Genomic DNA, 24,369 nt, shown 5'->3' with positions numbered 1-24,369 from the left:
CAATCAAGGCCGGGATAGTTTGAGGGCTCGCTGCGCGCCAGGCACTGTGCTCATTGCTCTGGCCGAGCGCAGCCCCTCTCCTCAGCCCAAGACAAAGGGCGGAGGCGGGGAGTCGCGCCGCCTCCTCCCCCCACGCTGGGCGCAGCCCGGGGGCGGACATCCCAGCTCTGTGGCCCCCAACTCAGTAGTTCTCCCGTCGACCCCAGCGCCCCCACCCTACACGGCGGTCACGGACGCCCCCAGACTGGACTCCGCTGTTCAGCGGTTCCAGCGAGCCCGCGCCGCTGCTCCCCGCTCCAGCCGGGCTTGCACGGGTACGAGCTGCAGGATTCCAGCCGACGGGCGGCGGGGGCGGGGGTGATGGAGACTGGAGCCGCGCGCCGGGTTGGGGGGCGTGCCCCGGGGCGGGGCGGGGGGGTGGCCAGCGGTTGGCGCCGGGAACCGGCGAGCGCCGCCCGGCCACGTGACCCACTGGCCCAACCTGCCCCTCCGGGGATGGAGGCGGGGCAGTTATTTCGATCCCTTTTCACTTAGGCGGCATCCCCACCCCCTACCACCGGGGGAGCACCAGAGAGTCAGGAGCTAACCGTTATCATCCCATTTTGCAGATGAAGCGAAGAACTGAGGCCTTCCCAGAGTCATAGGTGGCCGACCGGGTGTCAAAGCGGTTAGCACCATGCCCCCCGCTTGTCGGGGCCGGAAAGCGTTGGTCTCCTTTCCTTTGGATTGTGTTGGAATGGAAGCTCCAAGAGGGCAGGAACTGTGCCGTCCTCCCGTTTGCTATTGTGTCCAGAGCACAGTAGGCACGCAGTAAATCATTTGAACAAATAACTCTTACTCTGGGGGCTTCCCTGGTGCCGATGCAGGGGACTCGGGTTTGAGCCCTGGTCAGGGAAGAGCCCATGCCCGGAGCAACTAAGCCCGTGCGCCACAACTACTGAGCCTGCGCTGTAGAGCCCGTGTGCCACAAGCCCACGCACCTAGAGCCCGTGCTCGGCAACAAGACAAGCCACTGCAATGAGAAGCCCGCGCACCGCAACGAAGAGTAGCCCCTGCTCGCCGCAACTAGAGAAAGCCCACGCGCAGCAACGAAGACCCAACGCATACAAAAATAAATAAATTTAAAAAAAAAAAAAAAAGGAAGAAGAAAACATTTTTCTCTATTAAAAAAAGATAAATAGGGCTTCCCTGGTGGCGCAGTGGTTGAGAGTCCGCCTGCCGATGCAGGGGACACGGGTTTGTGCCCCGGTCCTGGAAGATCCCATATGCCGCGGAGCGGCTGGGCCCGTGAGCCATGGCCGCTGAGCCTGCGCGTCCGGAGCCTGTGCTCCGCAACGGGAGAGGCCACAGCAGTGAGAGGCCCGCGTACCGCAAGGAAAAAAAAAAAAAAAAAAGATAAATAACTCTTACTCTGGCCCTTCCCTATCTCTCTAACCTCAACATGAGTCGTCCTGCCCTCTCCCCAAAGATCTTATGAAGTAACTGGGGGAAGGCCAGACAGGTGTGGTATGATATGGAAAGGAGCACCCAGCCTGCACAGCACTGGTGCAGAGGAGTTAATCCAATTTACAGGATAGGTTAAGAGAGGCCAGCTAGGAGGCTTCAGTGAAATCCAGAGCAGGGATGATAGTGGTCTGGGTTCAAGGGGTGGCAGTAGGGATAGAAAGAAGAGGAAATATCTGAGATAGGTTTTGGAGAATTATAGGGATTTGCTGACAGATTGAAAGTAAGCGATAAAGATGGGGGAATCAAGAGGAAGTTCCTGAGTGGCGGATGGTGCTGAGTACTGAAATGGGGAAAACTAGAAGAGAAATAGGTTTGGGGTAAGGGAATAAAGTGTTCTGTTTTGCAGTTTATGATGTAAGTTATCTCTACAGATAGATATATGAGTCGGCAACTCAGAGGACAAACACACAGGCTGAAGATTGGAATCCGGTGCATATAAATGGCATTTACAGCATTAAGAATGAAAGACATCAGGCTTCCCTGGTGGCGCAGTGGTTAAGCATCCGCCTGCCAATGCAGGGGAGATGGGTTCGAGCCCTGGTCCCGGCAGATCCCACGTGCTGCAGAGCAACTAAGCCCATGCGCCACAACTACAGAGCCTGCGCTCTAGAACCCACGAGCCACAGCTACTGAGCTCGTGTGCCACAACTACTGAAGCCCAAGCACTTAGAGCCCGTGCTCCACAACACGAGAAGCCACCGCAATGAGAGGCCCGGGCATGAAAACAGAGAGTGGCGCCCACTCTCCGCAGCTAGAGAAAACCCGCAAGCAGCAAGGAAGACCCAATGCAGCCAAAAATAAATTAAATAAATTTAAAAAAGAATGAAAGGCATCACCTTCAGTGAGAAGTAAAGAGAAAAGAAGCAGTTCCAGGACAGAGCCCTGGAGATCACCATTCCTTAGGGTTGAGGTAGAAGAGGAAGGCCCTGCAAAGGAGAGAGGATTGGCCAGAGGGGCAGGAGGAAAACCAAGAGGGACCCAGAAAGGACAGTGTTTCAGGAAGCATGGAGTCATCGGTTATATCAAATGCCACTGAGAGAAGAAAGATGTGGCTCTACATCAGAGAAGCTGTACTTGAACTTGCCAGAGTGCTTTTGGTGGAGTGTGGGGACAGGTGTCAAAGTGAGGAGAAGCCGAAGTGGAGGTAGTGTGTGCAGACAATTCTTTCAAGACATTGGGGGGTGGAATAGCACCGTGGCCAGGGACAGAGGAGGTGATTTCAAGGGATTTATTTGTATAGAATGGGTGACATATGAGCACATTTGTGCTGTTAACTGGGATCTGACAGTGAGAGATTAATGATCCCAGAGAGACAGGGACAGTGACTCACAGAGGGAAGCCTCCCCAAAAGAAGGGAGTATATGAGGTTGTGTGTAAAGGCATGGCTCAGACCAGCCAAAAAGCGTAACTTTGCAACAGCTCAGACCCAAGGCCCAGGAGCTCCACTGCAGAAGGAATAGCCACACTGTTCCAGGGTGGCCACTGTTGCTTAGCAACCTGTGTTTAATAAGATGTTTCAACTGAATTCCTAATTAACCGCCATTTCAACTTAGGCTAACAGTTTCTGTCACTGTGGGGTCCTGCCTCAGCTTCCTTCCCTCCCCCAAAGCCTGGTAATTTTGTTTCTTTTGTTGAAATGTGTGAAACTGGAAAGCTCCAGTTTCCGCTTTCCTCTACTGTTAATGATATATGCATTGAGATGTGAAAAATAATACATCACAGAGAAGATGGATTTAGGGACTCTCATTCTATCTTAAAGGGAGGTTGTCAAAAATTGCAGGATTTACATCTCCAGGTCAGGGCTCTCTGGTGAGCTCCAGCTGCCTTCTTGCCCTCTTGGAGGCATGCTAGACCAAGCAGAATTCTTAATTCCCTCTATTCAGCCACCCAAACTCCCTTATTCCTTGTACAGTTTTTAACAACTACAGAACATGGTCCCACCGTCTACCCATCTGACAGGTTTGCCCAGGGTCATTCTGGATTCCTCCTCTTCCAAACCTACTCCATACAATTAATTACTGCCTCCAACATATTTCTCAAATTCTTCTACTTTTCTGCATGCCTTCTAAGTCTGCCTTGGTCCAAGCCACCATCGTCCTTCCCTTGGATCAGTCCAGGAAGCTTCTAACTGGTCTCCCTGCTGCTTCTCTTGACCCACCTCCAATCCATTCTCCACACAGCACCCAGCGAGTGAGCTCTTAAAACATAATCTGAACCATTTACTCCCCTCCTTAAAACCTTTAAAGCTTTCCCATTATATTCTCCTGCCAACTGGAGCTGTTCACCTCCCTCTCTAAATTCTGTGTCTGTGCCTGGAATGACCTTTCCCCAGCAACTCTCTTCTCCTAACTGGCTCTTTCTCATCCTGCAAGTAAGGCCTTCTCCCCACACCCCCTCTGCAGGTGCTCACTTCCCTATTCTCCATCACAGTGCCCTGCTAATTTCCTTCTCAGCTGGAACTAGATGTTTGTTCAGTTTCCACTATCTCCCTGCAGGAGGCAGTAAACTCCATGAGGACAGAGCTGTTCACCTCTTACTCCTCAAGTGTCCAGTGTGGTCCCAGGCACAGAGTAGGCACTAAATAAGTATATGATGAATAAGTTGATTTGTTTGCCAGGAGCAGATTCTCTGTCTGTGAGATTCATGGCTGTGTATTTATAAAATTATAAAAGTTTAAGCAACTCACAGAAGTTATTCTTCTAGGTAGGTTTACTCTTCTAGTTGCTGCCACCTAGCATCTAATAGGATGATAATAACTACCATTTACTCTTCCCTGTATGTGGCAGGCACTGCACATTTATTATTTCTAATTCTTACAAAAACCCAATGAGGTGGTCTTACTCCTATTTTACAAATTAAAACTCCGGGCTGTATATCCAAAAAAAAAACGAAAACACTAATTCAAGAAGGTACATGCACCCCAACGTTCATCACAGCATTATTTACAATAGCCAAGAAATGGAAGCAACCTAATTATCCAGCAACAGATAAATGGATAAAGAAGATGGGGTATATGTATACAATGGAATATGACCCAGGCATAAAAAAGAATGAAATTTTGCAATTTGCAATAATATGGATGGACTTGGAGGGTATTATGCTAAGTGAAATAAGTCAGACAGAGAAAAACAAATACTGTATGATATCACTTATATATGGAATCTAAAAAATAAACTAGTGAATACAACAAAAAAGAAAGAGACTCGGGGGACTTCACTGGTGGTGCAGTGGTTAAGAATCCTCCTGCCAAAGCAGGGGACACGGGTTCAAGCCCTGGTCCTGGAGAATCCCACATGCCGCGGAGCAACTAAGCCCATGCGCCACAACTACTGAGCCTGTGCTCTAGAACCCGCGAGCCACAACTACTGAAGCCCACGCTCTAGGGCCTGTGCTTCGCAACAAGAGAAGCCACTGCAATGAGAAGCACACACACCGCAACGAAGAGTAGCCCCCGCTCGCCACAACTAGAGGAAGCCCGCGTGCAGCAACGAAGACCCAACACAGCCAAAAGTAAATAAATAAATTTATAAAAAAAAAGGGGGGGGCTTCCCTGGTGGCGCAGTGGTTGAGAGTCTGCCTGCCGATGCGGGGGGACACGGGTTCGTGCCCTGGTCCGGGAAGATCCCACATGCTGTGGAGAGGCTGGGCCCGTGAGCCATGGCTGCTGAGCCTGCGTGTCCGGAGCCTGTGCTCTGCAACGGGAGAGGCCACAACAGTGAGAGGCCCGCAAGAAAGAGACTCAGATATAGAGAAAAAACTAGTGGTTACAAGTGGGGAGAGGAAAGGGGGGAGGGGCAAACTACTATGTACAGATAAATAAGCTACAAGGATATATTGTATAATATAGGAAATTAGCCAATATTTTGTAATAAATATAAATGGAATATAACCTTTGAAAATTGTGAATTACTATGTCATACATCTGAAAATTATATAACATTGTACATCAACTATACCTCAATTTAAAAAAAATCTTTGATGAAGAAATAGGGAGAAAAAAGCAGCAGCCTGTTGTAATCCTTGAAGTCTCATTAACTAGCTCTTTAGTCTTTGAGCACTTAGTGTATGCTAGGCTCTGTTCTTGGCTCTGGAAATACAGCAGAGAACAAGACAGACTTAAGTCCCAGCCCTCATGAGGCTTACATTCCAGTGGCAGGAGATAGGCAATAAACAAGTAAACTAATGAATGAGAGCATTTCAGACAGAAACAAGTGCTACAAAGGACTGTAAAACGCGGGAAGAGATACAGAGTGAGGGGAGGGAACAACTACTTTAAATAAGGTCCCAGACGAGGTGACTTTGAGCTGAAATCTAAAAAGATGAAGATCCATCCATGAGAAGAGCCATGGAAAGAATATTGCATACACGTGGAACAGCAAGTGTAAAGGCCCTGAGGCCAACTCAAGCTTGGCAGTCAAAAACTGAAAGAAGAGGTGAGTGGATGGATGCAGCGAAAGGTAGAGAGGATGGTACAAGAGGAGGTTGAAAAGAAAGCTGGGGCCAGGTTATTGTCGATTGTTTGGATTTCATTCAATGTGCAAGGGGAAGTTATTAGGGGTTTTAAGCAAGAGAATGAACATGATCTGGTTTGTGATTTTAAAAGATCACCTGCCTGGATTAAAGAAGATGAAGATTCAAACTAAGAAACTAGTTGGAGGGCTGCTGCAGTGGACCAGTGGCTTGTATTAGGGTGGTAGAGGTGGAGAAATACAGGATACATTTTGGAGGTAGAAGAACCAACAGGGACTTCCCTGGTGATCCAGTGGTTAAGACTCCACGCTCCCAATTCAGGGGGCCCGGGTTCTATCCCTGGTCAGGGAACTAGATCCCACATGCCACAACTAAAGATCCACATGCCATAATGAAGATCCAGCGTGCCGCAACTAAGACCCAGTGCACCCAAATAAATATTTAAAAAAAAGAACCAACAGTTTCTGTGGATAGCACAGATATGGGGTTGGAGGTAGAAAGGGTTGAAGAAATGAAAGAAATCAGGAAAGACTTTCACATATATCTGGTGGACCTCAAATTTAGAAACATATTTAATATATGTTGAGCCCCACTTATTACAGTTAGATTCTCAGAGTACAGCATAGCATAGGGAAAGAATTTGGACTAAATCTTAAAGTCCAATCCTGTGTGATGTTAGAAAGTGTCTAAACCCAAAGAGCCACCGTTTCCTCATCGTCCTCTTTTTTTTTCCCCCCGCTTTTTGGCCGCACTGTAGAATGTGGAACTTCCTGTACCAGGGATCGAACCCGTACCCCTGCAGTGGAAGCAAAGAGTCTTAGCCACTGGCCACCAGGGAAGTCCATCCTCATCTTTAAAAGGGTGATTGATTATCCCTGATTTGAGATGTTTGTAAAGCTCTGCGACAGCACCTAGAACTCCGAGTGTGTAAGGAGGTTGTGGGAAATCCAAGAGGAAAGAGGCAGAGAGCCACGTATCTGAGTTTTTTTTCAGGAGATGGTGATGTAAGAGGGAGTTTTGCACGATTTTGAGCATGCGGGACATTTACAGCATTGGGCATAAAAGTATTCCAGTTTCTGCCTGAACCGGAAAAGAGTCTCTCTGCTAGCATCCCCGCCCTAGGGCACCTTAAATTTCTGATCAGGGAGAGTCCGAGGTTATTCCTGGCGCCTGGACAGTACCTATCTTAAGTATTCAATAACTTTAATGAAGAATGGGGTTGGAGTGATAGCAAGAGGTTGGCGTGGAGAAACGAGAACTGTCCGCGCGAGCCGCCGCAGCTCTGAGGCCGGGGGAATTTTCACGTCGCTATAGCAACGCCCCCTCCCACTTCAAGCGCACCCAAGGGGGAACTACAAGTCCCATAAGGTCCGCGGCTTCCCCCTCTCCCGGGGAGGAGGGGCACAGGGGAGCGCCGAACCGGCTTTACCTCTTTCCTGCAGCGTGATTGGCCCGCGGCTCTGGGAGGCGGCCAATGAGTGCGCTCGGGGAGAGCAGCGAGGCCAATATGGCTTCCCGCACCTGGTGACGGTTGAAGAAACTGTTAGTCTCATGGAGAAGACCCGGGGCGTCGAGGTGAGAGGGAGAGGAATTCTCGTGACTGGGAAAGGGAACCCCGAGAGCTCCGCTCGGTGGGCCCTTCTTTAGGCCTTTGAGCGACGCCTGGAGGGTGGAGGGTGGAAGGATGGATAAACAGGTAGTTAGGCTGAGCAGGGCCCGAGGCGATTGGCGTTGCTTTTTGCTCCGGTTCTGCTGGGGCCGAGTAGTTGAGGGAGAAACAGCCTCCCTGGCCTGGGGAAGGGGAATTGGGTTCAGAATCTGAGAGCTCCTGAATCTGCCTCCTCCTCCTTGTCTCATGGTGGTGTCCTTTAGGGACTATGAGGCCTGTCACATCCTGGTGGGAAGTAAGGGATGATTAAAGTTTAATAAACCCTCCGTGTCCGGAGCGTTCACGTTTATTATCTCCCAGTATACTCAACAGCCCAGTGTCTCGTTTTTGCGCTTCAGGTAGCTGAGGCCTGGAGGGGTGGTGCGACTCCCCAGGAGGGTCACAGGGCTGTAAAGTGAAGGAGATGGGCACTAAGTACCTCAAGTTCCAAAACTCAACCAGGTTTGCTTTTTCCACTCTACCACCACCTGTGACCCACGCATCCTTTAATCATTTGGTTTCTGGTCACCTTATATTTGAGTTTCCTTTCTAGCACATTTGCATGTGTAGTTGTAAATGTAAAGTGGAATCGCTCAAAAACTCTATAAGGGTAAAGGAAAAGAATCATACAGTGGAGAGTAAGAATGACAGCTCACAGTTTTAGAGCTGTCACTAACTGCTGGAAATGGAACTAGGCTTTGCATGTCATATCAGCATTTACAGCAGTCCTCTAAAGAGGGCTTGTTATTATCTCCATTGTACTGATGGAGAAACCAAGAACAGTAAGGTTAAATATCTTGCACAAAATCACACAGGTAGTAAGTGGAAGATCCTGGATTCAAACTCAGGTGTACCTGCTTTGAGAGCCCATGCTTTTAACCAGTAATAATCGCCAACATTTATTGAGCACATACTGTGTGCAAGTCACTGCTCTGAGTGCCTTGCCCGTATTAACCCTTACTTCTCCCCCAAAGCCTATGTAATAGGTGGAATTGTTCTCATTTACAGGTGCGGAAATTGAGGCATTGAGATTGACCTGCTGCAGGTCATACGGTAGGGATGGTAGTAACTAGTAAGCAGTGGGGATGGTATTGGAGCCCTGGCCTAGAGCCCAAATTCCTCACACCTTTTCTACGACATGCCAGGTAGATTTATATACAGTATCTCATTTACATTCCACTTCCTGGAGCCAAATATTTTTCTTGTTTTATAGATGAGAAAATTGAGACCCAGAGAGGTTAAATGACATGCCCAAGGACCCACAGCTAGTTAGGATCAGAGCTGAGTCCGAAGCTATTGTATATACCACAGTGCTATAGCTAGAGTGTCATTAGCCTCCGAAATCCTCTTTAGGGCAGTCTGGGCCCCAAATTAACTTTTGTCTGACTTAAGTTGTTTTTGAGTTGAAATTACTTTGGTGTACATATGCTGAAGGGGGAAGAATGAGTTTCTAAAATACATCTTCCCCAGGAAGTCTTCATGAGGCACTTTGCTTAGGATATTTTCACATCAGTGTATTCTGTTTGAATTATGGTAAAATGTCATCACTTATAAATCCACAGAGGGACCTTGGTGAATTCCTAATACATGTTTTCTGTCTTGCTAAGGTATTCTTTTTTTTTTTTTTTTTTTTTTTTGGCTTCATTGGGTCTTCACTGCTGAGCGCTGGCTTTCTCTAGTTGCGGCGAATGGGGGCTACTCTTCATTGTGGTGGCTTCTCTTATTGCGGAGCACGGGCTCTAGGCGCACGGTCTTCAGTAGTTGTGGCTTGTGGGCTCTAGAGCGCAGGCTCAGTAGTTGTGGTGCACGGGCTTCGTTGCTCTGCGGCATGTGGGATCTTCCTGGACTAGGGCTCGAACCCATGTCCCCTTCATTGGCAGGCGGATTCTTAACCACTGTACCGCCAGGGAAGCCCCTAAGGTATTCTTTTGATTTGCAGTTGAGAAATGTATAAACAAGAGTAATGATCCAGGTGTTTGCAAAAGGAGTATTTGATTCTGCCTGCCACTTGGCCCAAAAGTGTTGACTTGACCAAGAACTGGAAAGGGAGTTGATAGCAGATCTGCAGCTTCCCTTCCCATACACTAAGCCAACCATAATTCCTTCTGCCTGCTTTTGTGTCACTAGGAGACTTCAGAACCAATGGAGGAGGAAGAGGAAGATGATGACTTGGAGCTCTTTGGTGGCTACGACAGTTTCCGGAGTTATAACAGCAGTGCGGGCAGTGAGAGCAGCTCCTACCTCGAGGAGTCAAGTGAAGCAGAAAATGAGGATCGGGAAGCAGGGGAGCTGCCCACCTCCCCCTTGCATTTGCTTAGCCCTGGGACTCCCCGCTCCGTGGATGGCAGTGGTTCTGAGCCAGGTGCCTTCAGAGTGTCCCCTGAAGAGGGGGAGGTTTCAGAGGCTGTGGAGGAAGAGGGGGATATAGGCCAGGTGGGCAGAGCTGTCCAGGTGTGAAGGGCCCTTTGATCTGATGTCTAAGGCCCTAGGAGAGAGCAGAGGCATCCCAAGTATCCCCAAGGGTCATTTCCTCTGCTGCAGTCTGATTTCAAATTGTGATTTCATTCTTTCTTATAATTAATATTTATTCAGCACATATTAGATGCCAGTCATTAACATGGTGCTGCTTTTGCGATTGTCCTGTTCTCTAGATATTGAGAATATAGGACACCTAAAGTGATCTGGTTACTATCTGGGAAGGGACAAGAAATAGCTTGTGGGTTGGAAGTGAGAGGGGGGAAAATACAGAATAAAGTGACCTCCGGGTTAGAGGGTTAGGGTAGGGGTGGGCAGATGAGGATCCCTATGAATCATCTGGAAGACAGTTGGCTTCAGAGATGTGATGCTTACACAGCTCCTGGACCCCTGTGTCAGGGCCTCCAGTGTGGGGACTGCCTGTGATGATGGGGAGGCCAGATGGTCCGTGATGACATTTCTGTCCCCTGGTCCCTTTACTCTTTAGGAGAGGAGAATCTAATACTGTTTGCCACTTGTTTCCTTTCCATTCATCCTGTCTTCTCTTCCTTTCTCCCCTTTCTTTTATCTTTCTCCCTTCTGTCTTCTTCTAACCATTCTCTTAGAATCTTAGAACTTTAGAACTGGAACGAACTATTAGAGACCATCCGGTCCAGGGATGCTATCGCCTGGCTGCACATTAGAATCACCTGGGGAACTCTGAACAAACCACAGATGCCTGTGTCCCACCACAGACCAGTTAATTAGAATCAGGCTTGGGCATTTTTTTTTTTTTTTTTTTTTTTGCGGTACGCGGGCCTCTCCCGTTGCGGAGCACAGGCTCCGGACGCGCAGGCGCAGCAGCCATGGCCCATGGGCCCAGCCGCTCCGCGGCATGTGGGATCCTCCCGACCAGGGCACGAACCCGTGTCCCCTGCATCGGCAGGCGGACTGTCAACCACTGCGCCACCAGGGAAACCAAGGCTTGGGCATTTTTAAACGCTCCTCGAGTGACTCTGATGTGATACCAGGGATGAAACATTGATCTAGTTCAGTCTCTTTATAGATGAGAAAAAAATAGGTCCACGGAAGTTAAATGATATGGGTACGTTTTTTCTTCTCATTTTCCTCTTTGCAAACTTTCCAACACTCACCTGTTTCCCCAGTCATCCTCATGGATTTTCCTTAGCCCCACCACTGACACATATAGCCAAGGGGTGCTAAGGAGCTTTAGGTGTACACACCCAAACCTTCTATTCCAGTTCTGTCAGCCTTAGGGGGCCTGGGACTCACCTGATTAATGCAGTGCCCCAGGTTTTGAAGGGCCCATCATTTTGTTTGATTTGGAGTGACGATCAAGGAAGTCATGTGCTAAGTTCTCTTCCCAGCTGTCTGTGAGATGTGTGGTATCGTGGGTACGAGGGAAGCCTTCTTCTCCAAGACCAAGAGATTCTGCAGCGTCTCCTGTTCTAGGAGCTACTCCTCCAACTCCAAGAAAGCCAGTATCTTGGCTAGATTACAGGTGAGAGGCCATCACTTGGAAGACCCTTCCTGGGGCTGTGGGCGCTGAGACAGGAACAATCAGCAGACTGGCCTTGTGTTTTCACAGCACCGGTTCTCAAACTTGACTGCACGTTGCGGTCACCTGCAAACCTTAAAAAATATTGATGCTTGGGTCTTACTCGCAAAGATTCTGATTTAATTGGGGCTGAGTGTAGCCTGGACACAGGGCCTTTAACGAGCTCCCCGGGTGATTGTCCTGTGAAGCATGAGGGTTGCAGTGCCCACTCTTCTGCTTAGTGCCTCATACCCTCTATCTCTCTCTTTGTGAGACAGTTACTATTATGTCCCTCATTTTGCAGATTTTAGTCAAGGCATAGAAAAGTCCTTCTCAGTGAGCTAATAATGGTATTGTTTATAACTATAGTTTGGGGATACTTGCTATGGGCTTGGCACTCTCAGTCCAACCAGTGATCCCTAAAAAATGAATTTTTAAAGATTCCGATTTTAAGGGCTCAAAAATTTTTACTAACTTACTTAGAGGTACACAAATAAAATTGAAGAGCCAGGGTTTGGACCCAGGTCTCCGGAATTTAAACCCAAATTAAAAAAAAAAATTTTGGCCATGCCTCACAGCTTGCAAGATCTCAGTTCCCCAACCAGAGATTGAACCAGTGAAAGCGCCAAACCCTAACCACTAGACTGCCAGGGAACTCCCTCAATCCACATTTCTATCTCACCGATCTCTTTAATAAATTCTCTGGGCCTTTCTGATCAGTACTTAAGTTACAAATTACAGACCAGATCAGTGGCCTTTCACTTTGGGGGAGGATGCCTTTGAGCACCCGATAAGCTATGGACTCTCTCTAGAACATTCATGTATGTTCTAGAGCGAGTCCATGGTTCAGTTCACGAGCCCTTTGAAGCCCATTCTCTGCCATAAATTTGTAGGAGCACCAAAGGAAGGAGATGGCTGAGAGCTGACGACACCAAGAAGAGGTTCCTGGCAGAGGCGGGGCTTAAAAGATAGTAAAAGTGCCCCTCCCTGCGTGTGGCTCTGCCAATCCCCACCCCCTCTCTAGTTGAACAATAGCTAAGTGTGGGCAACCCCCATCCTTGCAACTCCCCTCTGAGCTAAGCATTATCATTGTTATCATCTTGATTTACAAATGAAGAAACTGAAGTCCCAAAGAGGTTAACTGGACTGATGCCTGATTTAAACCTGTCCAAATCCAGAGCCTTGTTCTTAGCCTTTAGGCTACACACCCTCTCCTCCCTTCAGGGAAAACCACCTACCAAGAAGGCCAAAGTCCTGCACAAAGCTGCCTGGTCTGCCAAAATTGGAGCCTTCCTCCATTCCCAAGGGACAGGACAACTCGCAGATGGGACACCAACAGGGCAGGACGGTAAGACTGCAGGGACCGGTGCTCAGGAAGCAGGTTGGGTGCAGTGCCAGGACTGGGGTGGCCTCCCAAGGAGCGAGGATTGGAAAAGGTGGCCAGCTAGAAAGTGCCGGCCCAGGCTTGCTTTGGATTGTATCTTCCTCACCTGGTAATTGTGAAATTACCCCAGAAGATCCCTCAATCACTCTTAAATTGCCAAGACCCCTACTCTTGATAATTTAAAAGGCGAGGATTAGCTTCTTTTGTTTTGCATTGCCTTTAGCTCTCTGGCTTCTGTTTCCCTGGGGCAGTGGAGACCCAGATCTTGTTTGAAGAAGGGTGATGGGATAAGGGAGGAACCTTTCTCTCTTTCTGAGCTTGTGTAGCTATTTCTGAGCAAATGTAGGCATGAAGCGACTGCGCTAGATGGTCTGAGTTTCTGACCGATATTGAGCCCCCAGGCTCAAGGGTTGGAGGGGCCTAGGTGTGTGTACCTCCCACCCATTTAGATTGGCTGTGGCCAATGAGAGGTTGGGGGCGGTCTGAGGAATTTAAGCCCAAGGGTCTTTGAATTTCCGTCTTTCTCTGGGGAAGGAAGACCAGACATATTTCCCTCTGAGTGTTTCCTCTATTCCTGAGAGTCTGGCAGCCTTTGGATAAGGCCCTCCGCCGTCCTGATGGCCGCTGCTGGGGCAGGTATGGGGTGAGGAAGGGACCTGCTTGCCCCCGCCCCTCCGGCCCGGGGTCCTGGAATGGCTGCTGCCGGAGCTCCCAGCTTCGACCCTTTAACCCTCTCCATCTTTGCCCCGCAGCGCTGGTCTTGGGTTTCGACTGGGGGAAGTTCCTGAAGGATCACAGTTACAAGGCTGCTCCTGTCAGCTGCTTTAAACACGTGAGTGCCCTGGGGATGAGGGGAGGGCGGGCAGGGTCCTGAGTGCTGCCACCATCTCACCCACCTGCCTCGCAACGTCGGCACCGGGAGAGAACAGGGTGAGGTCTGGGTGCTCGAAGCCCAGCTTTGCCGCTCCCTCCAGCTTACCTTTCTGTCCACTTTTTCAGAAAGTCCTCCCACAGGCCCTCAACGCGAGCTTCTAGCCCCTCGGAGGTTCCCCACTTCGCTTATTTACGTAATGGCACTTTGTGCTTTGATATCCAGAAGCAAACTTTGAGAATCTCTTTCTCCTTTTCCCCCATTTTTAGTGCTTTCGCGTTGAAAGCTTGGTGCTGTGAACTGCCCTGGGCCCCTTGGTCCCGGGAGGCCAATGTGGATGCCTCCTGGAGTCCCTTCTTCTAAAGGCTCCCCGACTCCCTGTCACTGAGAAACAGCAAAGGCTGAGACCTGGAGGGCTGGGCTTGGAGCCGAAGAACTTAGCAGGCAGGCCTGAGCGGTGGTCTCCTGCAGGCGCAGAGAGAAACCGAGGGAGCTCTCTTGTCTTTCAAGCCAATTTCCTAAACTCGGGAAATCCAGGAGGAGGCCTCTTTAAACCCACTTCCTAGCCTCTCATTTCTGAGCTGCTACTGAACTCTGGGGAGGCTGCTGATCAGGAAGAGGTTGGCACTCGGTGCAGCTTAACTCCTCCTCTCCTGTCTGGGTGCTAGTGAAGGTGCACGTCTTTCCCAGTGGGGGGAGCTCTTTATTTCCTGAATTCTCTAGCAGTTCAGGCATTTCATTGCGGGGAGTTGCATCATACTTGCACTAATATGTCTGCATCGATATGCTCTGTAAAAAGCCCACCTGAACGTGCCTGAGCAGTATAACTGTTTCTGGGTTCTGGGATGAACCCAGTCCCTCCGGCCAGGGAGATGGAATGGGATACGCTGATTGGCTGAAACCAGGGCTGAGAAGGAAAAAAGGAGAATCTCCCTAAAGGAGAACCAAAGTGCCACTGGCAGCAAAGTAAGGATTAGATACTGGGGAGGCAGCCCCAAGCAGTCCAGTGCTGTCGGGGGCATGTTAACAGGAGGAGGAGAGGTGGAGAAAGGACGTGCCAGAGCGGTGGGTGGGCAGCCGGCTCTGTGAGAGCCAGCCTGGCGACAGCTGCGAGACCAGGGGTCGTGGTCCTAACGGCCCAGGTGGAGTGACGACTGGAAGTGGTGCTATTTGTGCCGAGAATGGCACCTGGCACGTGGTGAGGGTGAGAAACTGTTAGGCGTCGTGACTGTCACGCAGGCTGGCGCAGCCATGGTGTGCCCATGAGGATAGCAGCCAGGAGCGGCCCTGGAGAGCTTAGCACCCAGGACCTCTGACTCTGGGTCTCTGCCCAGTCCCACCACCACGTCTTGCCCGTCTCTTCATCCCTGGTCCCCGGCCTGGCCTTCCACACACAAGGAGTGAGGGGCAATGCTGAGGGGCGAAGGAGGAAGGACGCAGACTCTCGCGAGGCCCCTCAGCCAGCTGCTCTCCTCTGCCAGCCCAGGTGGCTCACTGTCCCCCTTACAGGTCCCACTCTATGACCAGTGGGAGGATGTGATGAAGGGGATGAAGGTGGAGGTGCTCAACAGCGATGCTGTGCTCCCCAGCCGTGTGTACTGGATCGCCTCGGTCATCCAGGCGGCAGGTGGGTATTCCTCCGGCCGAGGCAGGGTCGGGCTGGGCAGTGACATCTCCAGATGGACAGGCAGTGGTGGAGCAGAAATCAGCTTCATAAAACAAACACAAAAACCCGCCTGCTGGAGTTTCTGCCTCCCTTCTTGCTGTTCTTTTATCTTGCCTACCTTAGAGGGGACCACAGAGCTTGGCGAGTTTGGAAACTCCCATCTTTTAAGTTCATTCCAGGGTTGACCAGGCTATAGAAAATTATTCTCCCTCCTGTGCTGTACTGCTTTCCGAGTACGTGGTGTGGGTTTGTTTTTACTCTGGCTGTTGTGGAAGGAGTTCTTGAAATAGTCAGCACAAGTCCTGTTTAGGCTGGAGAAGAGCGAAGGCCTAAGAGCACACCGCTCCCTCCTCCTTCTCAGGGTACCGGGTGCTGCTCCGGTATGAAGGCTTTGAAAATGACGCCAGCCATGACTTCTGGTGCAACCTGGGGACTGTGGATGTCCACCCCATCGGCTGGTGTGCCATCAACAGCAAGATCCTGGTGCCCCCGCGGAGTAAGTTGATGAGAACGTTCCCTGTCCTGGTTCCTATGGGGCCCTTGGGAGCAGTTAGACCAGAACAGGGCCCACCTGCCTCCTTGCTTCCTGTCCTGCCTTGTCCCAGAGGCCCTGTGGCAGGTCCAAGTTGGGGGAGTCCGGTTTTATAAGATGGTGATTGCTGGCCTGAAAAGGCAGAAATAAGTTATTTAGGCCCCTCTGCTGCTCTCTGGGGCAGCTTTGGTGCCCCATCAGTGGGAGTGTTGTCAGTCTGTACTCAGGGTTCTGCTCTGTCTCTGCAGCCATTCATGCCAAGTTCACCGATTGGAAGGGCTACCTCATGAAACGGTTGGTGGGCTCCAGGACGCTTCCCGTGGATTTCCATATCAAGGTCTGGCAGTGAGCCCTGTGGGTCTCCTAACTGATCTCCTTCCTGCCCCTATCCCGTTTGATCTGTCCTTTGTGCTATTCACTGGAGTATTTTTTCTAAGACTCCTTTGCTTAGCAATCTTAGTGGCTCCAGATTTCCTAAGGATGGATGGTGGGTGTCATCTGCCTTCCCAGCCTAATAGCCTCCTCCCTGCTCAGACGCATCGATCATGTTGCTTTGTCTGCCATTTCTTCTTCTAGATCCTTACCTTTGCTCATAGCATTTTCAGGAGAGTTCATTCAATAGATTTTATTAAGTACTTGTTGTATACAAGGCACTGGAAATATGGAGAATGTGGACCCTGCCATCTGGGACCGTCCAGTCTGGCAGAGGAAATGAAGTCACACCCATGAAAAATTATAAAATAGCCTTGATTTTGTACCAGAGATGTGCCTCAAAATCATCTGTGTGGCATTTAATTTTTAAAAATTATTTAGTTCTTTAACATAAAAAATCATACACATGGTAAAAATTCAAAGGGATCACAAGGATATGCAGTGAAGACTTAGTCTCTTCCCCCTTTGTGTGCCAGGCCTCCTGTTGTGCGGCTCGCTCACATAGGTGCCTGGGCCACATCTAGGGTCTCTGGGGCCCCTGACCCGGATGCCCACACGTGTTGTTCTCATGTTGCTTGGGTAAGCGTCACAGCAGCGAGCCAAGGGGATGCAGGGCAGGTACCACCGTGACATGTGGTTGACCTGGCCTTGTGGCCTCAGGACGAGCAGGTATGGAGGGAGGCTTTGTGGAGAAGATGGCATTTGAATTCTACCTTGATGGGTAGGATGTGGGCAGGCATGGAAGCCAGCGGTGGAAAATCAGATGAGAGCGTAGTTGGGGCCATCTCACCCAAGGCCCTGGATGCCTGGTGAGAACATTAGCGCCGTGGGCCTTAGCTGGTCTTCAATGAGTAATGGTTCCAAGCACCTCAAAAGCAGTTTTTCCCTTATTTGAACGTACTGGGTAGTGCTCATTTGCTATTCATCTCTCTATATTTTGTTAATTATCAGTCTTTTCCACAAAACTGCAAGCTTTTTCTCCTGTATTTCCCATAGTACCTTGCACAGTGGACAGGGTTGGCGACTGAAGATGAGCTGGCCCTAGTGTTAGGATGAGGCAAGTGGCTGTGTGCAGGCCACCAGGATTGTCAAGGTGGCCTCATCTCTGCTTAAATTAAAAAGAGCTTTATTCTGGGTGGCAGAGCAGGGCTCTGCGTGAACAGTCAGCAAGCACACACTAGCGGTCACGTGCCCAGTCCCTGCAGGGCATGCGTGCAGAAGCAGCTGCCTCTGAAGATTGCGGGTGGAGAGGGTAGGAGGGGTGGGTCTGTGGAGGGAGCTCAAGTCCAGATCCAATCCCTGTATGGTAATCCAGTCCCGCATCTCCGTGCCTAGTTCTGTGCTTGGAACTGAGAATGTACAATAGAAATGACTCAAACCTAGCTTCTGCTTTTACAGACCTTGAGTTCCAGTGTGTGACCTTAAACAAAGGAGGGCAATAAAGCGTTGTCGGGTCGTGGGCTGCACCAGTGGGCACAGAGGAAAGGAGCTTGTCAGGAAAGGCCAGCGGCAGGGAGGCGGCCCAGAGGGACCCCAGCCCAGTTCTCACCCGGTGTCTCTCCCTCTGCTAAATGGGCCTGGTATATTCCAGCCCTTGAGCTGAGGGTGAAAGATCTGTGTCCTGGTGGCTGCTTTGAGACCCTTGAGCCGCTCCCCCTCCTGGTGGGATTTGGAATAGCACTGCTCAGCCCCCCGTCACGTGGAGACTGGGATGCTTCTCCCTGAGCCCGCAGTGCCCTGGTACTGGAAAAGCCCTACAGAGCTTACGTAACCATCCTCTACCCCCGGCAGGACAGCACCAAAGTCACAGCAGACAAAGAACCTCCCGTCTCCTCACCCAGGCCCCGCCACCAGGGCTCTAGAGCAGCTTGTGGACATCTTGGTCACTGTCCTTTGCTGTGTCAGAGGGGCAGGCATCACTACTGAGGTGCTATGAGAGCCGTTCAGAGCTGCAGCGCAGAGGGGCTGGAGCTGAAATTAGATGTATGGAGGCAAGGGGCACTCAGTTCCCTAAATGCGAGGCTTGTGTGTGCCGTCAGTGGGGGCCAGCAGGTAGAGGGGAGCGGGGTGCCCGTGTGGTCAGAGTGCAGATCCCTGAAAGAGCACAAAGCTGGACACCAGAGCCAGATCTGCGGCCCAGCTCTGCCACTCACGAGCCCGTGTGACTCTGGGTTAGTCACGTGACCTCTCTGGGGCACCTGTTTCCTTAGTCTGAAAAGCGTTCTGTAATACCCATCATAATGACTTACTGGCATTTTGGTGCACATGTAAAAATCATATCATCAGTATCATCCTAGGGACTTGAGAGCCAGGGTTGAAGCTGGCGGGACAGGAGGGCTCATCTACCTGCTTCCTGACGCAGTGTGTGCGGTGCTTCCACTCCACCTTCCCCATCCTCTGATTACTCTTAAGGGACAGAACAGGAAGGTGGGTGGGAGGGTCCACATGACCCCAGCAGGCCTGTGTTCTGATGTCATTGCAGATGGTGGAGAGCATGAAGTACCCCTTTCGGCAGGGCATGCGGCTGGAGGTGGTGGACAAGTCCCAGGTGTCACGGACCCGCATGGCTGTGGTGGACACGGTAATCGGGGGTCGCCTACGGCTTCTCTACGAGGATGGCGACAGCGATGATGACTTCTGGTGCCACATGTGGAGCCCCCTGATCCACCCAGTGGGTTGGTCAAGGCGTGTCGGCCATGGCATCAAGCTGTCAGGTTAGCGGAAGTCCCTGGCCAGTGAGGGCACATCTCTACACCCCACAACTATGCTGCGCGGTAGAGGCGATCATCCCTACCGTGCGGATGGCAGGACTTGACCAAGTATCCCGAGAGGTTGAGTGCCTTGACTCAGGATACTCAGGTTGAAGTGTTAAAAACTGGTTTGAAACTAGAGGCTACAGGCCACATCCCTTCCATGTGATGTGGGAAGGGTCTGGGTCCTAAGGGCTGAATAGTTCCTACAGAGACCTTCTGGTCTAGGGGGCACATTTCTGGGGGAGGCGTGGAGATGGCCCTGTTAGCAGCTTCACCTTCCTTTTCTCCCTTCCTCCCTCTGCCATTTCCCTAAAAGAGAGGCGCAGCGACATGGCCCACCATCCCACTTTCCGGAAGATCTACTGTGATGCTGTTCCTTATCTGTTCAAGAAGGTGAGGCACAGCCCTTGGGCACTGTCCCCTTGGCCACAGGTCCACTCCAGGCCTGCGGACCCCAGCTCTTCCCTGGGATGTCCCTTTCCCTCCCCACTTCCTTCCCAGGCCGATGGCAGATGAGGCCTGCTTTCCCACCTTCCATGGGCCAGCTCGGAGATTCCCCAAGTGCCCCGTTCCTTTAAGGTTCGAGCTGTCTACACGGAAGGCGGTTGGTTTGAGGAGGGGATGAAACTGGAAGCCATTGACCCCCTGAATCTGGGCAACATCTGCGTGGCAACCATCTGCAAGGTGAGCCTGGGGGAGCCTCCAGTATGGCTTTCTGCGGGCATGGAGGTGGCAGAGCTTCCCAGTTCTCGCTGCTCCTGGGCTACCTGCTTTCGTGTCAGGGTCAGAATCTGCTTTCGTGTCAGGGTCAGAGGTGCGTTGGACAGGTGCTTACTGAACACCTGGCCTGAGCCTGTCCTGGGTCAGGTGTAGGTTTCCCTGCTGCCACATGCCATCTCCTTTGAGTGCTGACCTAGCCAAGCCATAGCCGGGCTGACTTCACTGCAAACCTCTGTTATTGCTGCAGCCTGAAGAGCCAACAGCCACCCTTCGGCCCTCCAGGGGGTTTTGCCGATTTATCCATCCAGCAGATCTCCAGGCTGGGCCTGTGTGTTCACTGAGAACACACTGACAAGAAGACAGATGCAGTTCCTGCTGGCACAGCATCTGCTATCTAGTGAGGAGGCTAAATGATCTCACGAGTGTGGGTTACACCAGTGCTGAGTGCTCTGAAGCAGCTCGGGGAAGGCTGAGAACCAGCTCTGGTTGGATCCATCCACCTTGCGTCCCCATCGTATCACCTCACCCTGGGATGGGGGTGCAGTTCAGCATACCATGTTCTGTCTGCCCTCCTCCCCTCCACCTGCTAGGTCCTCCTGGATGGCTACCTGATGATCTGTGTGGACGGGGGGCCCTCCACAGATGGCTCAGACTGGTTCTGTTATCATGCCTCTTCCCACGCCATCTTCCCAGCCACCTTCTGCCAGAAGAATGACATTGAGCTCACACCCCCAAAAGGCAAGACGAGCCTTACAGTTGGGAGGAGCAGGGTGGGGCCACTGGCCCCAATTCCTGGCCAAGCCAGACCCCTGGAGTTTGAAGTCTGTGAGTGGATTGGAGAGGTGACAGAGCTACCCAGGGTCACCACTAGCCCATACTCTGGGCTGGCTCGGCCCCATGGCCGGTATGTGGCTCGGTGAGCAGAGCTCCCACTTGTCCCTTTGGTCAGTGAACAACTTGTACAACAGGACCATGGTCCTAGAGCAGGTACCAGCCTGGGGAGGAGGGAAGAAGGCTGCTGGGGAGACTCCGGGGGGGTCCTGACTGAGCTGCAGGTGCCCCTTTGGCGCTGGGAGACCTTCCGGGACTCCCTCCCGCTTCCCTTCCCCCCTCCTCACCTACACTTTCCACTCCTACAGGGTATGAGGCTCACACTTTCAGCTGGGAGACCTACTTGGAGAAGACCAAGGCGAAAGCAGCTCCATCAAGACTCTTCAACACGGTGAGGAGACCAATCCTGCCCATTGCCAGCGGTGGCAATCCCAACCCCTTCTCTTTTCTTGAGTCTTTGCTACTGAGGTCCGCCACTTCAGGGGAGAAGTCCCAAACTCTGACATGGGCGCTGTGCTGAACAGTTCAGCTGGTCCCTTTCCCAGAAGGGCCAGTGCCTGGGAACAAAATGCAGTGGGATCACTGGTCAGAGGAACCTCCCCCCGCAGGCATGCTCAGCCCTGCTCCCTCCCCCAGGTCTGCCCCGCTGGGGCAGGGCCCTGGCTGGCTTGGTCATTGCCTTTGTTCCCCCTCCCAGGACTGCCCCAACCATGGTTTCAAGGTGGGCATGAAGCTGGAGGCCGTGGACCTCATGGAGCCCCGGCTCATCTGTGTGGCCACTGTGAAGCGGGTGGTGCACCGTCTCCTCAGCATCCACTTTGATGGCTGGGACAGCGAGTATGACCAGTGGGTAGACTGTGAGTCCCCGGACATCTACCCCGTCGGCTGGTGTGAGCTCACCGGCTACCAGCTCCAGCCGCCCGTGGCCACAGGTCTGGGCTCTCGCAGCCCTAAGGGGCTCTTGACTTTCCTCTTCTTCTTCCTTCCTGCCAACCACGCCCCCGCCCCACGCCCACCTCGTTCTTTGGCATGAGATCGAGAATCTCCTGGACCACTTCTAAGAAAAGAGTGGCCCATTGTCTCCCTCCCTGTCCTGACTTCTCTGTCTCCCTCTCCCTCTGGCCTGCAGAGCTCCTTCCTTGACCTTGCCCACTCTGTCATATGCTCGTGCCCTTGTGCACCCAGGTAACTCCCTAGGTCCCTCTGAGAGCCCTGGTGATGAGGGTGGGAAGAAGGGACAGCTGTTGTCCAGTCCCTCTCTGCAGCCCCCGCCCCGTTCTCATTGCCCAGCTTTGGCTTTCCTTCTGGGGGTGTCCCCTGTGTCAGGGAGGCCGGTGAGGGGCGGACAGGCATCTTGGGGTGTGCCTACAGCCTGTGTCCTCTCAGAACTCTCTCCTCACCTCGTCTCCATACTTTCAACAACAGAGCCCACCACGCCTCTGAAAGCCAAAGAGGCCACAAAGAAGAAAAAGAAACAGTTTGGGAAGAAAAGTAAGTGATGCGTGATGCTCTAAAGCTACCTGGGATCAGCTGAGCCTGTGTCCCTGGGAGTGGAGGTGGGGTGTCGCCACCTAAGTCGCGCTCTTCATGGTCCCGCCCTCTCCTTCACCCCTTGCCCCACGGGCCCAGCCATCAATCACCCTGTGTCTTCAGGGACCCAGAGCGTAAGTCTTCCATCTCTGGCAGTGGTCAGGATACCGAGGAAAAGAGACGAGACTATTTGGGGTGTAGGGAGGCCATGTGTAGAGGCCATGCTTGAAAGTAAAAGGTACGAAAGGAAACGGGTGGAAGTTGCTCCCTGAGGCTGTCGTTCCCTCATGACCCCCAGGGAGTGGGAGGAAGGGCAGCCACTGATCTTGGGGACCTCTCCACAGACAGGCCCATTCTCAGCAGGCCCCAAGCTGAGCTGCAGGCCAGTGCGGTGAGGTGGGCTTCCTGACGTGGTATCATGCAGAGGAGAGGATGTCCTGAAGGGAACAGAGAGGAGACAGTGTGGTCCCGAGGCAGGATTAAGATGCTGTGAGGGCGTGGAGGCGACCAAGCGGCAGGACCCTGTGCCGTTCAAAATGTAGGGCTGGGATTCACACTTCAGACATGAAGAAAGCGAGGATCCAAAAAGGGAAGCTTAACCATGGTGGCGAGTGGGGGGAGGTGGGTGTCAGTCCCTTGCTGGAGGCAGCCTCTGAGCCGCAGGCACACAGCCCTGGGGGCTGAGGTCAGAGTTGGGGCCTCTGTCCTCCCAAACTGGCACTCTCCGCTCTGCTGTGCTGCCTGACCACTGGGCAGGACCCAGCCTTCGTGCGCCACGTGGATGCGCCCCTATCCCGGGTTTAATCGTGTGTTTATTCAAAGGAAAAAGAGTACCACCAACCAAGACCCGGCCCCTCAGACAGGGGTCCAAGAAGCCCCTGCTGGAGGACGACCTGCAGGCGGCAGAGAAGATCTCGTCGGAGCCCATTCCTGATGAGAGTAAGAGCCTCCCACGCGGGGTCGAGGTTGGGGGCGGCTCCGGTGCTCAGAGGCCGACCCCCTCCTTCCCCACCTGGGCACAGAAGAGTAGAGTCAAGTTTGAAGGGAAGTTTCTGGGCACCAAGCAACCCTTCTCAGACCACTGGGCCTGGAGGGCTTCCCAAACACCCACCCCCAGCTCTGAATGGAGCCGAGCGTCTCGCATGGCCCTCTCCACCTCATGTGCTTGGCAGGGTGGGCAGCCTGCCCGGCTGGGGTGACGGGACCCTAGGCCTTCTGTGCTGCCTGCCCCCACAGAGGGGGAGGGGGCTCCCCTTGCCATGTCCTGAGGGCCCGTCCGTAGGAAGCCTGATTTCTTCCCCAGATCCTGAGGCCGCGCCCTTCCCGGAGTTACAGGCACACTCTCTTCTCCCTGCCCCCCACCTCTCTTCCTCCTCAGTCATTACCGTGCGTGTAAAGGAAGAGCATCTCGACGTGGCCACGCCTGACAAGGCCCCGAGTCCAGAGCTGCCCGTTCCCATCGAGAACATCAAACAGGAGACAGATGACTGAGACTTCCTCGTTGCCTGCCCAGCCACCCAGCTGGCAGCCAGCCCAGGGCGCCTCGACTGCCACCACCCCTCCACCCCACTTTCCTCTGGAGACTGAGCCTTTCTGCGTGAATGCTGCCTGGTGCTGTGGGCGCTGGGCAGCGAACGAACACGCAGGGTCTCCCGGACCCGCCCTGTCGCCTCTGCCCCCTCCCGGGGCAAGGCCGGCGTGACTAGGGCTGCTGAGACCCACAGACTCGCCTGTGAGCAGCTCCCTCTCCAGCTGGAGTTCCCGAAGCTCTTCCTTACCAGCCTCCATCCACACCCACCGTGTCCCTCAACTGCCAGGGGTGAGGGGCCGCACACTGGAGGACAAGTTGCTTGGTGGGGGGGGGTGAGCTCAGCACGCCTCTGTGTGTGTGTGTGTGTGTGTGTGTGTGCCTCTGTGTGTGTACGAGCATATTCAGCGTGTGTGTGTGTGTGTGTTCGAGCACACACAACCCCTGAGAGGGAGGCTGCCACCAGCATTGAACTTAACCCGCTCT

At 52.4% G+C, this 24,369-nt stretch overlaps 1 protein-coding gene across 1 annotated transcript; it reads left to right on the top strand.

The window, feature by feature from the left end:
• The first annotated feature begins 7,491 nt into the window (after positions 1 to 7,491).
• Positions 7,492 to 23,942, top strand: L3MBTL2 (L3MBTL histone methyl-lysine binding protein 2). The gene is made up of 17 exons (XM_065887134.1): positions 7,492 to 7,551; positions 9,752 to 9,986; positions 11,467 to 11,600; positions 12,861 to 12,984; positions 13,773 to 13,852; positions 15,401 to 15,518; positions 15,919 to 16,053; positions 16,338 to 16,426; positions 19,004 to 19,235; positions 19,591 to 19,667; positions 19,854 to 19,958; positions 20,585 to 20,732; positions 21,134 to 21,216; positions 21,523 to 21,757; positions 22,251 to 22,316; positions 23,178 to 23,294; positions 23,734 to 23,942. Exons 1-17 carry the CDS (start codon positions 7,528 to 7,530, stop codon positions 23,844 to 23,846), a joined length of 2,115 nt encoding a protein of 704 aa, XP_065743206.1. The 5' UTR covers positions 7,492 to 7,527; the 3' UTR covers positions 23,847 to 23,942.
• Positions 23,943 to 24,369: the final 427 nt, after the last annotated feature.

The sequence above is a fragment of the Phocoena phocoena genome, chromosome 11 (assembly GCF_963924675.1).
Source record: "Phocoena phocoena chromosome 11, mPhoPho1.1, whole genome shotgun sequence".
NCBI lineage: Eukaryota > Metazoa > Chordata > Mammalia > Artiodactyla > Phocoenidae > Phocoena > Phocoena phocoena.
Note: the sequence above shows the minus strand (reverse complement) of the source record. Positions and strands in the feature narration are given on the sequence as shown.